Source organism: Lipotes vexillifer, unplaced genomic scaffold, assembly GCF_000442215.2.
Source record: "Lipotes vexillifer unplaced genomic scaffold, Lipotes_vexillifer_v1.1 scaffold241, whole genome shotgun sequence".
NCBI lineage: Eukaryota > Metazoa > Chordata > Mammalia > Artiodactyla > Lipotidae > Lipotes > Lipotes vexillifer.
The window spans coordinates 973,430-984,898 of NW_006784922.1; the positions used below are offsets into that span (position 1 = coordinate 973,430).

General features: G+C 48.8%; 1 protein-coding gene across 2 annotated transcripts; it reads right to left on the reverse strand.

Annotated features, from left to right (window-relative positions):
- Positions 1 to 901: 901 nt before the first annotated feature.
- Positions 902 to 11,208, reverse strand: TMEM171 (transmembrane protein 171). 2 transcript variants are annotated; one of them, XM_007457050.1, is made up of 4 exons: positions 10,615 to 11,208; positions 7,468 to 8,174; positions 3,404 to 3,545; positions 902 to 1,175 (listed from the first exon to the last, which is right to left on the reverse strand). In XM_007457050.1, the coding sequence occupies exons 2-4, from the start codon at positions 8,105 to 8,107 to the stop codon at positions 980 to 982; spliced, it is 978 nt and encodes a 325-aa protein (XP_007457112.1). In that variant the 5' UTR covers positions 8,108 to 8,174; positions 10,615 to 11,208; the 3' UTR covers positions 902 to 979. The 2 variants fall into 2 exon arrangements, with proteins under 2 accessions (XP_007457112.1, XP_007457113.1); XM_007457051.1 differs by lacking the exon at positions 10,615 to 11,208 and adding an exon at positions 10,317 to 10,370 and having other exon boundaries at positions 908 to 1,175.
- Between the last annotated feature and the right edge of the window lie 261 nt (positions 11,209 to 11,469).

Consider the following 11,469-nt stretch of genomic DNA (forward strand, 5'->3'; position numbering starts at 1 on the left):
TAAGTTCCTACAGACTTTTTTTTCCTACAGACTTTAGATTCTAAAAATCAGTTTTTCCTGGGTAGAACTGATAGTACTTAGTGATTATTGTTTAAGGTTTATATCTAGAAGTAAATAAATATTTATTATTGCACCCAACTATACAAATGCTTTTGTTCAGCAACAGCTTTATAAGAATAAAAGTTGGTGGTCCAGACAGTCGGGCACCTTATAGTACAGAAAGATTCATCCCTCATGAACCTCTCCAGGGGAAATATAGTTACCAAAGTGCCCCAAGAAATTTCTTCTCCAAAAATGTCACATCACTATAAGAAGGCTTTAGGATATCGGTATGCTGGTAACTGCCCCAGTGAAAATTACCTAGTTACCCTAACTACCTTCTTTCAGAATGAAAAAAAAAAAAAAAAAAAAAAAAAAAAAAGAAAGGAATAGGGAAAGGAGGAAGAGGGAGGAAAGGGAGAAGAAAAGGAAAAGAGGTGTAAGAAATAATAAAGAAATGAGGAAAGTAACCTGGTTTCTCTGCCCCAGAAGCAATGAACATTGGAAACCCAACGGGCCAAGCTAAACATTAACCAGTACTTTTGGCTGGCCTTTGACAGCACAGGGTAGAGATATGCACCTGGCTTTCAGAAACTAGCTAGATGGGTTCAAAGCCCAACCTCACCATTTAGAAGCAATGTGACCTTGAATAAGTTAATGAGCCTTTCTGAGCCTCTGCTTTTTCATCCACCAATGCGAACGATCCCACCCACCTCCCAGAGTTAGGAGGCCTCAGTGAGAGAAGCATCTTAGATTCCCAGCCAGAGGCACGCTGCCTCTCCTGTGGTCTGAAGCATGGACGGCTTAATCTGGAAGGTTTGTTATTGATGTTGATACTACACCAGGAAGTCAGGACATAGCCGATTCTACTGTATTTTTTATTAGAAAAACAAATTAAATAGTGATTGATTCTATAAAAAATTGAACTGGAGTCCGTGGCTCATGGTGGGGAAGGCTCAGAAGATGGAGACAAGGATGTGGTGGCAGCAGTTTCTTTTTCTTCGTATCTGGGAGGCAATTCGGATGAGAGACAGGGAGTGTGTGAGGTCTCAGAGGATGGAGCAGTCCCAGAAATAGTATATATAGATTCACAATCTCTCTCAGAGGCTGCGCCTTGGCCCTCAGGAGTTGGGATCCTACGAAGGAGAGAGAACATGAAAGGGAGCAGAGGGACTCAGTCACATGCTACCTTAACTACCAGGTTCTTTTCACATGTTTAATTAGATGCATTTGGAAACATTTGCAAGGGTCTCCAGAGTAATTTCTTCCATATTCTATTCTGCATAGATATGTTTTGATTTCTTACCCCTTCCTGTCCCTAGAGCTCATGGTTACTTTAAGACTGTCTCACTCCTGTTGTCATTCCCCTTGTCATTGAAAAGACGTAGAGTACAAACACATAGCTGCCTTCCGAAAAGAACATGCACACACACAGTTACTCTTCTCTGCTTCTTCATCTTCTGAGACAGCTAGTGGAAGGTAGACAAACTTATGCAAAGAGAAAATTAAATCATTAAGCCAAAAACTTGAAGGAAGGCAGGAAGACGTACTGGTTAATGGAGTGAGGTCTAGCAAAGGGCAGACCTGCATCTGAATTTCCACTCTGCTGCTTTCTAGCTGTCTGATCTCAGGCAAGTTACTTAACCTCTCTAAGCCTCAGTTTCCTCATCTGTAAAATGGGGATGATGACAGTGCCTACCTTCTAAGTAACTATGGGAATGACCTGAGGTAATGTAAGAAAAGGCAGACTCTGGCATAGCAACAGCCGTAGGAGTAGTTTTTAGTAGCCGTAGAAATAGACATTTATTTTAGGGCTCTGGGAAGTTCATCATTGGAGAAAAGAATACAAAAATTCACTAAGAGAATTCTACAAATGTCCAGAACCTAACCTCCCTTTCACCCACACAGGGGAACTTCTGCATTCATCCCTGGTCAGATCTCCAGCTCATCACCTGGTTTGAGGTACAAGAACACGTGCCGTGAAACATGAATTACCAGGTATGGCAGCCCCCGTCCCTAGCACACTCGTGACATCTCTCAGGTCCTGCTTCTCACTGCTTTCAAAAATGCACGTGTCTCAGTGTCTCAAAAGCCACTTTTCACTGAGGCCTGCTTTGCCCTGTGAGATTTTCCAGTGATCCTACCTTCACTTCCTACACCCTGCTTTCCCACGTGGGAAGGTGCAGAGCCTTTTCCAGCCCTGCTCGTCCCTGACGCTTCCCAGAACTCCTTCCTTTCATGCTGTCCCCGCCCGTGGATTCTCCAGAGGCCTCTGTCGCTTTGCCCTCTTGGTTTCAGCAGCCTCTTTGCCATTTCATCTCCAGGACCCCATCTCTCTCCCAAGACCTGGCCCATCCGGTCTAGCTAAAAGGCCCACACCTCGCTCTCCCTCTACTGCAAGCCAGCTCACCATCTTCTCCCACTTACACAGGCCCCGTCTCTGTCTTCCTCAGTCAGGGACATTCCCTGTCCCTGTCACTCACCCTTGACATCATCATCTCCGCTCTTCATCCCTGTCATCCTCCACAGCAGACATCCTCACACACTCCTCCCTTTCTGACCACCCCAGTCCCAGGCTCCTGTTACCTTCAGCCTGTCCATGAGAGAAGGCTTCCTCTCCGGTCTGGTCACCCCCAGCCTTTCCCCAACACGAGCTGTGCTAACCACTGCTCGGACCCTGTTGCCGTGACTCCACAGCCTTCAATGGCATCCCTCTGCCTCAAGGAAAAACACTTATATTTACACTGTTTAATCTGACCCCAGGTACGCCTCCAAATTTGTGGCAAAGCATGGGGGACGGGGATGGGAATCTCGTATTTCTCTTCCGTCAATCTGAGAAGGCTCTGAGGCCCAGGGAACAATTTAATATTGAGGGGAGAAGCCTGGCGTGGTTAAGTCAGGGTGCAGGTTGATTTTAGCCGGCCACTCAAGTATCTCCATTAGATACTGAAATGCTCTGTACCTGCTGGAGGTCCCCTGGGACCCTCACCCCTCCCACAATCTAAAGCAGCAAAGCCTAACTTAGCAGGGGCCTCCTGAGTTCTGCTCCAGCGCTCGGGATGGCTGATGGGTTTGTGCAGCATTTTGAGGATCAGCCCTGCTAGGACCACATAAAGATGCCTGGAGAGGCCTTCATATGAACCCAGCATAACCACTTTTATAATTTTTAACTTATATGCTGCCCAAAGTTTCCTGAAAAGTACTAGGGATATTAAGGCAATAATTCTGGCATAATGTCAGCCAAAAAGATACTCATACTTGGATGGCTACACCTCTGCCATAGCCTTAAAGCTGATTTGGCCTGAATGTAGACATAGGCCTGAAAAGGTTAAACTATTCTTGACGTTCAAACGGAAAGTCTTACCTATAGTTAAAAATACTGTAATATGAAGGTGGATTTTCATTTGGGAGCAAACTGTCAGCCCCAGGACTCCGAGTAGCTGCAGAAACTGAAGACTCAGGGAAGTAAGGTGGTGGAGGAGGTGGGAATATGATCACGGCATCACCTAAGGAAACACAACATTTCATTGACGACAGATGAGTACTAAATGCAAGCAAATGAGCAAAAGCCAAAGAAATTAATTCTATATTTGGCCCATCTATAGAAAAGGTCAAAACACCAGAATTTAAAAGTGAGCCTATCCAATTTACAGAGACGGAAAGCAGAGGTTGCCAGGGGCTGGAGGCTAGGGCGACTGGACTTAGTGTTTAATGCAGGCAGGGTTTCTGTTCAGGATAATGAAAAACTTTCGGGAATTGATCATGGTGGTGGCTGTACAACATGGTGAATGTACTTAATACCACTCTACACTTTAAAATGATTAAACTGGTAAATTGTATGTTGTCTATTTTGCCACATGAAAAAAAAATAGTGGGCCTATATTTCATAGCAAGTCTGAGCTAAAGCATTTCTGTGAAGCATTTGCTAACAATGTTTCTTACCTCCCCTGGGATGTCTGCTGCTACAAAGCTTTTCTCCTTTTCTACTCACAATTTTAATTCTTCAAAAGTTAGCTGTTGGATAAAGTGCCTCCATTCCTCAAATGCAGTTTTAACCTCTGGACAAATGACAGTCCAGCCACAATACAGCCCATCATCCCTATTTCCATAGTTGTGGTTTATGCACGTGAAGAGTTTTTTTTATCTACCAACGTTTCTTCCAAGCTTTACAAAAGAAAGTCAAACTCAAAGAAAAGCTAGGGTTTTTTTTGTTTTGTTTTGTTTTTTGCATTTCTGTTGGTACTGTTCACTCCAGAAGACATCCCTGTGTTTGGGCGAGGAGAGCTGGGGACCAGATGCAAGCTCTAATTTGATTCCAACACAAAATGTACCAGATGAGTTGCCCAGAACCTTCCAGACATGAGGTCTGAGGGTGGCCTCTGATAAGCTGGCAGCACCAAATGACAGCTCAGGAAGAATGAAAGAGGAAAGAGGAATTTACTTCCCTGCAGGGAGGAGATGGTTTGTACTGGTAGCAGAGCTGATGCTCACCTAGGTAGCTGCAGGGTTCTCTAGAGTTACCGGGGTTCCACTTGCCAGTTCCCACCAAGTGTGGCCCTGAACAAGTTATGTGCCCTCTCTAGGCCTCCCTCAGCCACCACATCTGTAAATGGCAGGCTGTAACTGTACCTGCCTCAGAGGACAGGTAGGAGGACTGGATTTGCGCGCGGGGTTAAAACGGTGCTGAGCACGGAGCAAGCTCTCTCATCCTCAGAGGGACTTTCTTCACCAACCACCAGCAAGTGGCACCTATTTGCATGTCTGAAGAAACATTCCCAACTGGCAGTCTGGCCAGTGGTTCCACTCTCCACCTTGATGCCTCAGTCACCTCCCCAGAGGTAACTTAGCCCTGCAGAAAATGCATTAACTCCATCTCTCCTTCTGCAAGGAGATGGCGGTTCAAGCTTTTAATATACATCGCTAACCGAAGCTGGAAAAAGCATAGTGGTTGTCTTGGGATTCTCATTTAATTTTTTCAGAAGGTCTTGGTAGGTCAGAGGAAGGTAGGTTGAATGTTCACTTTAATTACACATTGTAGGACAAAGGATCTGGAAACAAGTCTCTAAAGCAGGCTGATCACCTATCAAACACAGACAAGGAAGTACTCAGAGTCTCCAGTCATCTCTGAGGCTTAGCCACCCCTCTGCCAGGTCAGCTCCCAGCCCTCCTGCTCTCCCCGGAAAGTCCCATGCCCCTGGGGTTTCTCTTCCACTATGTCCTGAAAGACTTGATGTCCTCTGTGAGTTGACCATACACCTGCTTGTGCATCCAGGGTCCAGCACTAGGTGTGCCCACAATGCAGATATCATGCATCTTGGTTTATCTCTTCTGTCTTCCATTCTGGGAAGAGCTGCATTCTGGCACTTAGCCAAGGACTGCCTCTTATCACCCCAATTTCCCTCACAAGGCAGAACTGACCATTGACAGACAATGCCTGGAGTCTTAACAACTGTGCTAAAAGGCATGATTTCTAAAAACGTAAACCCTATTCCATAATACCAAAGGAGAGAAAGACAAGGTGCCAGATTTTCACAGGTTTGATAGGACTTAAACGGTTATGTGGAAAAGATTTTAAACTATGCAGTGCCAACATCAGGACAGAACCGCCCAGGAGTCACTCCAGCACAAGCCCTGCTCCCTGCCGCCCCCCATTCCAACCACCAGGAAGAAAGCTGGGCCCCAAAACTCCCGGATAGTAAACCCAAAGGGCACACCTTGAAATGCTCCCAACTAAGTGGAAGACCGTGAGTGTCTCATGAGAGTATTTACTTGGCCCCCACTGTGTTCCCTGAAAGAACTAAGAACATCTATAATATTGGGTGAGCCCTTTCGTCATGTAACAACAACCCAGGACACCTGGTGAAGGATGAAGCCTGCAGAAACAGAATTACAGCAAGTGCCTGAGGAGGGTGCTATGCAAGGGCCATAGCATACGCATGCCCACCGCCTCCGTTAGGATCCTGGCTCTGCCACTTGCTAGTTTGTGACATTGGGCAAATTACTTGGGATCCCTGACCCTTGGTTTCTTTATCTTTAACATGGAGACACTAAGAGCATCTGCCTCAGTGGGTTGTTGTAGGTGTGAATGAATTTCACACAACAGGCCCTTGACAAGTACACGCTAAAACACCTAGATGGGTATTTGGCCCAAGAATAAGCCCTATATATTTGTTTGCTATTATTAACATATAACTAATATTGATGTTGTCACCATAATTATATAAACGCACAAATAAGTAAGTTGGGAGCTTCAACCCTGGATGAACACAAGGATCGTCTGTAAATCCATCTGCCCTTCCTTTCTGAGGCCAATACCATGCAAGGCCCACAGCCCAGGGAATCCCCACAGTGAGTACCGCCAGCTCGACAGACAGCCCCACCCGCGAGAAACATCTCACTCGCCACCTTCCTTCCCTGTTCCTTCCACGGTTTCTGCTCTGTAATCCTCTTTGCCCACCCAGTCTTTTACATGTTAGGGCTGTGGCTTCAGAGTGGGAGACTGAAATAAAACAGTGATTTGCAAAAATGAGCAGCGGTGGGGGTGTTTTCTTTGTCTGTGTGAACGTGAGACCAAAGCTACTGGTATGGTTCTGTGGGGACCTGACTCTGGGAAATGGTGATCCAGCTCTTCTGCAGATCCCTGGGGACCCAAAGGGACACTCTGTAGGCACTCCATGGAGGATAGAAGCGACAGGTGCTGTCGTATTTCATCTTTGTCTATACCACTGCTTCCAAGCCTTGCTCCGACCCTGAAGCCAAGGATGAAATTACAGAAAATGAAGAATGATGCAGAAAACAGTACAGAAGACTCCCTCAAAACATGGAAGACCAATGGACTTGTGACAGATTCAGAATCCTAGATATTAGTGCTGTCAGGAATCTTAGAAATGCAGTGCTTATAAATACACAAAGTAAGGCCAGGAGAGGTTAAGGACTTCCAAAGACAGCCAGTCAGGGATGACCAGGGATGAGAACCCACATTTCCAACAACCAGAAGTGCCATAAGTGTTTGGTGTGAGAATAACAGGGGAAATAGGGTCACTTGGCAGGTACCTTAGGTTTTAGAAGGCTCCCAGGCTTTCCTCAAGGATCCTCTCACTTTCCTCTTTATTTGCTCTGTGACCTTAGGTAAGGTCACAAGTTAATGTCCCAATGCTTTTGCTAGATAATAAGGAATTGCTGGGAGGAGATGATGCGCTCAAGGATTCTTACGGGGATAAGTACAGCAGCAGAACTGTGTCTGTGTGCATCTGCGTGTGTGTATGTGTGTGTCTTTGTGTGTGAGAGAGACACACACACAGGGACAGGGACAGGGACAAAGAGAGAGAAGGAGAAAGAGAATCTAGGCCAGACCCGGGAGCAGCTCAGTGAAGCCTTGATGCTACAGCCATGGTGATATGAACAAGAACAGGAAGGACAGCCACCCACCTACAGTGACCTGGACGGGCTCCATGTTCTGGGTCTGTCTCTCTTCACTTTCAGAAGCATCCTGGCCCACATTCGAGTTGTTTCTCTTCTTAACATGGGCAACCACGAAGAAACACAATCCCACAAGCACAATCAAGGGTCCCAAGATCTGCAGGGACAGGAATCCACAGATCTGGGGCTCTAAGTCAGCAGTGTCTGTCTCATTCAGCGGTTCCTGCACCCAGTCTGAGCCACACCCGGGGACCCAAATGCCCAGTACACTGATGAGCATACCACTCGTCAGGAACAGAAACCCAAAGATGAGACACTGGACAAACTGGCGGCTCTCCCCACAGAGGAAGGCTCGGTCGGAGGCCCCCTGGTTGCCTCGCAGGCGCTCCTCACTTCTCTGAAGTCGTGCCCGGGAGCGGGCCAGGACCACAGCCCCCAGCCCAATCACGGCACACGCGGGCCCGGAGATCTTCAGCACCGTGCTGCAGTCTGGGAGGGTTTCGTATTGGCATGCCTGGAAGCCAAAGATGGAGAGCAGGACTCCCACACACAGCAGGATGGCACCGATGACAAAAAGGAAGAAAATGAGCTTGGTCACATGCCTGTCTCCCTGGACCCCATCTGGCTCGGCAGCAGCTACAGGAGACATGGCCAGAAGAGGCCACTTCCCCGAGGGGGGTGGGATGTGTTCCTTCCCTTCAATGGTTTCAACAACTCTGCAGACATAAGCAAACACCAAATTAAAGTGGGCGCAGGTGTTCCTGCCCCGCCCTGTTCTTTTTCCCAGATCACACTAGGATGAAATCATAGGAAATAGAACTTTGTGCAACTGATACACTGTAGCACAATGAACTGGTTCATGAGTCAGAGGAACTGGCATTCAGAAACTCCTGGACATGTAATTTTATAAAGGTATGCAAGATGGGCAAATGCAATTACCATGCACCTAAGAGTATCTTGAAAAATCAAAACCCATGCGACAAAAGTAAATGGGTGTGGCTTTTCCTGTTATGAGTCTTAACAGACTCACTTCCCCGGCCAAAAAAACCCAAAACCAAAAACATAAAAGCAATGGTGAGCGAAGGAAGAACCACAGGGATTGTTTCTGATTTTTACAAACATCCCATATTTCATCACAGCTGCTATGAGTATTTCCAAGTTGGTAAATTTTCGTTCACTAACTAACTTTCCATTTCCTATTTTAGACTGCAGCAACTTTCCATTCCATGCTTTATCCTAAGGCTACATCCACAGGAGACCCAGGTTTCAACTGAATGGGAAGGTGGTTCAGGAACACAGTGAGTTTGGTGGATTTTAAGTTAATTCTGTCAAAATGTGACTCTTGAGTTCTCAAACAGGCACACATTGGGGCTGCCCTGAAATCTGGTGGCCTGGCTGCTTGGTTCTGGGATAACCCAGGGGGGTCTGGTAGCACCTTGTCCCTCAGGTGGGCAGGTGGCCTCTTGCTCACCCTCTTCCGTGGTGCCACCCACTTCCACAAAAAGGTTTAGACCCAGTTAAAAACAAGCAGCCGATAAAATCACCAGTTACAAAACACTAAACAGCAATAGAACTTGACTTTGAAAGAAGAGTATACATGAAATTAAGTGGCAAAGCACCTTCCATAAGACCACCCAAGCCCGGTACTTCAAGGCTCTCATATATTAAATGTATCCCGAGCAGTGGGTAAAGAATTGTCTACCTTACACACCCTGACTTTATTATCCAGTTATCTTGTCTTACTCTAATGAATGGAATATTTTTCCAGGACCCTTCAAGTTGGGGCACTCAAAAAGACAACCCAAATGTAAAGAACATTTTCACTTGCTCAAGGAAAGAAAACTTTTAAAATCTTTTGTGCCACTTGCATCCGTGGTCACAAGAAGGAGCTCAAGATTGAGTCGCTAAAGCCAAGGCCATCTTGACAAACCCAAATCCTGTCCAAGTAGGGTCAGGTTAGGTAAAGAAAGGAAACAACTGGTCTTATGCTAGGAAGTGCTTTTCCAGGAAGAAGTAAGATATAATCAGAAGGAAGTTGGAGAAAGAAGGAAACAGAGGTGGGAAACAAGCTTCCGCGTTAAACTTGGACAAACTATATTTATGAAGATGTAATTAAGCGGAAACAAACATTTAAAGTATTGCACTAATTAAAAAAAAATTCTGAGTCCTGTAATATCTTTTGCTGGTCTGAAGATATGAGTGAGGGGTGACTCTCTGCCACAAAGTCCTATCAATTCATTGTACCTTGGATTGATACCTGGACTTTGTCGTGAGTCACAAGGCTTCAACTGCCTTAAGGCAAATTCCCCAATACTAGTAAAGCCTAAAACTGGATTTGTAGCTTCCTTTCCATGGACTAGTGGACTAAGCACCTGGCATAGGTGTTAATCCCCCATCCAAAATAGTATGTGGGTAGTTCGTTCTCTCTCCCCTCCCCCCCATAGATGCGCTCACAAACTGACTCAGAGACACCTGCACTAATAGGAGATTAAACCTTTTCCAAATACCAACCTACATTTCATTTCCCCAAAGCCAAATTCACCTCCCCAACGCTGTTTCCCAAAGGACATTTCCAAATCAGCAGCATGTCACCACGTCCAAAGCTCTCTGTGCTTGGGTACTGACGCAGAGAGGCACAAGTCCTTTACAGGAAAGAGTCTGGTGGGTTTAGAGAGCCGAAGCGCCACACCAGCCCGGAGAGCTCGGCGCGCGGCCCCCCCGGGCGCAGGTGCAGTGCGGCTCCTCCGCGCTGCGCCGCTCCTCGCTCCCAGCCTGGACCCCAAAGCTCAGCGCCCGCCCCGCGGCCACAGAGCGCGGGCTCCCGGGGTGCAGAGGAGCGCGGGGCCGGGAGCGCTTACCTGAGGCTCCGTCCTGCGAGGGCGCTGTCTGCGCCGCCAGTCGCCGGGCAGCGCGGCGCCCGCCTCCACCCGCGGCCTCCCGGGCGGCGGCCCGCACCGCACACTCCCACCTGTGTGTCCCGGCGCAGAGGGCGGGCCGCGCGGTGTTTACGGAGGAGGCGTTGCCGGCGCGGGCAGGGCAGGGCGGACTGGCGGGAGCTGGCCGCCGCCGGGTGCTGCCCTTCGGGGGCCAGAGGCGCGCCCGGCTCCGGGGTGGAGAGCGCGGGGCGGCGGACGGGGCGGCTTCCGCGTCCGTGACCGTGTGCGCGAGGAATCCGGGAAAATGCCCCCCTCCGCCGCCTCCTCCTCCTCGGCCCGTGGCCCTGCGGGCACGGGGCGGCAAGTGGGGGTTCTCCTGGCTGTCCCAACTCGCGAGGCGACGGTCGAGGTCCGGGCGGCGTGAAGGGAGCCAGTTCCCTTCCGGGCCGAGAGCCCAGAATTTGGGCCGGGGGTGGGGAAGGAAGGGCAGCGGTGTGGCCGCCGCCCAGGCAGGGGTCCCTGCGTTCCCGCCGCCGCGCCCTCTGGGACGGGTGCACCTGGGGGCCTGTGGCCCTCCTGCCGCTCCAGAGACCTTGGCTGGGGTCACTGGGGCTAGCCCCTCGCCGCGAGCTCCCCGACGAAGAGGTTATAGAGACACCAGGTCACAGAAACGTGCGCTCCATTAGCGTGTGAGACAACGGTCGTCCATGCCCGAAGCGTACAGGCATCCGGTCCTAGCTCCAAGACTCACACTTATGGTCGTCATGGTCATCGCAGTCCCGCGTTGCCATCGAACCCCCTTCCTGGTTCTCAGTCGCTAATGATTTGCCGGACTTAAACTGCTCACTTTCTCTGCCCTTGAACCGGGCGTTTTGGGATGGGTTTGCTAATCCCCGTGCTATTTGTAACCTGCCCCGTGACACGTGACATGGAATCAGCTGCGCCAGTTTCCACACCAGAGGTCAGGGCGCTGTGAAAGGTGAGTCAAGAGCTAAGGCCAAAGTGGGGAGTGCCATGAGCCCTGCGGCCTTTCCCATCCCTGCCACTTCTCCCTGGAGTCCTATCCACTTTGCCTGAAATCAGCCCAGTCAAGAGTTAATGCCAACTGCCTTAACCTTTTGGAAGTGAGAACACC

Bases quoted from the DNA above. Each gene is read 5' to 3' on its own strand.
- TMEM171 (XM_007457050.1), bottom strand. From the start codon at position 8,107: ATGTCTCCTGTAGCTGCTGCCGAGCCAGATGGGGTCCAGGGAGACAGG. The intron at 3,546-7,467 runs GTGGGTGGCTGT...GTGTTTCCTTAG, and splicing joins GCCCGTCCAGGTCACTGTAG to GTGATGCCGTGATCATATTC. The intron at 1,176-3,403 runs GTAAGACTTTCC...TCTCCTTCGTAG, and splicing joins TACAGTATTTTTAACTATAG to GATCCCAACTCCTGAGGGCC.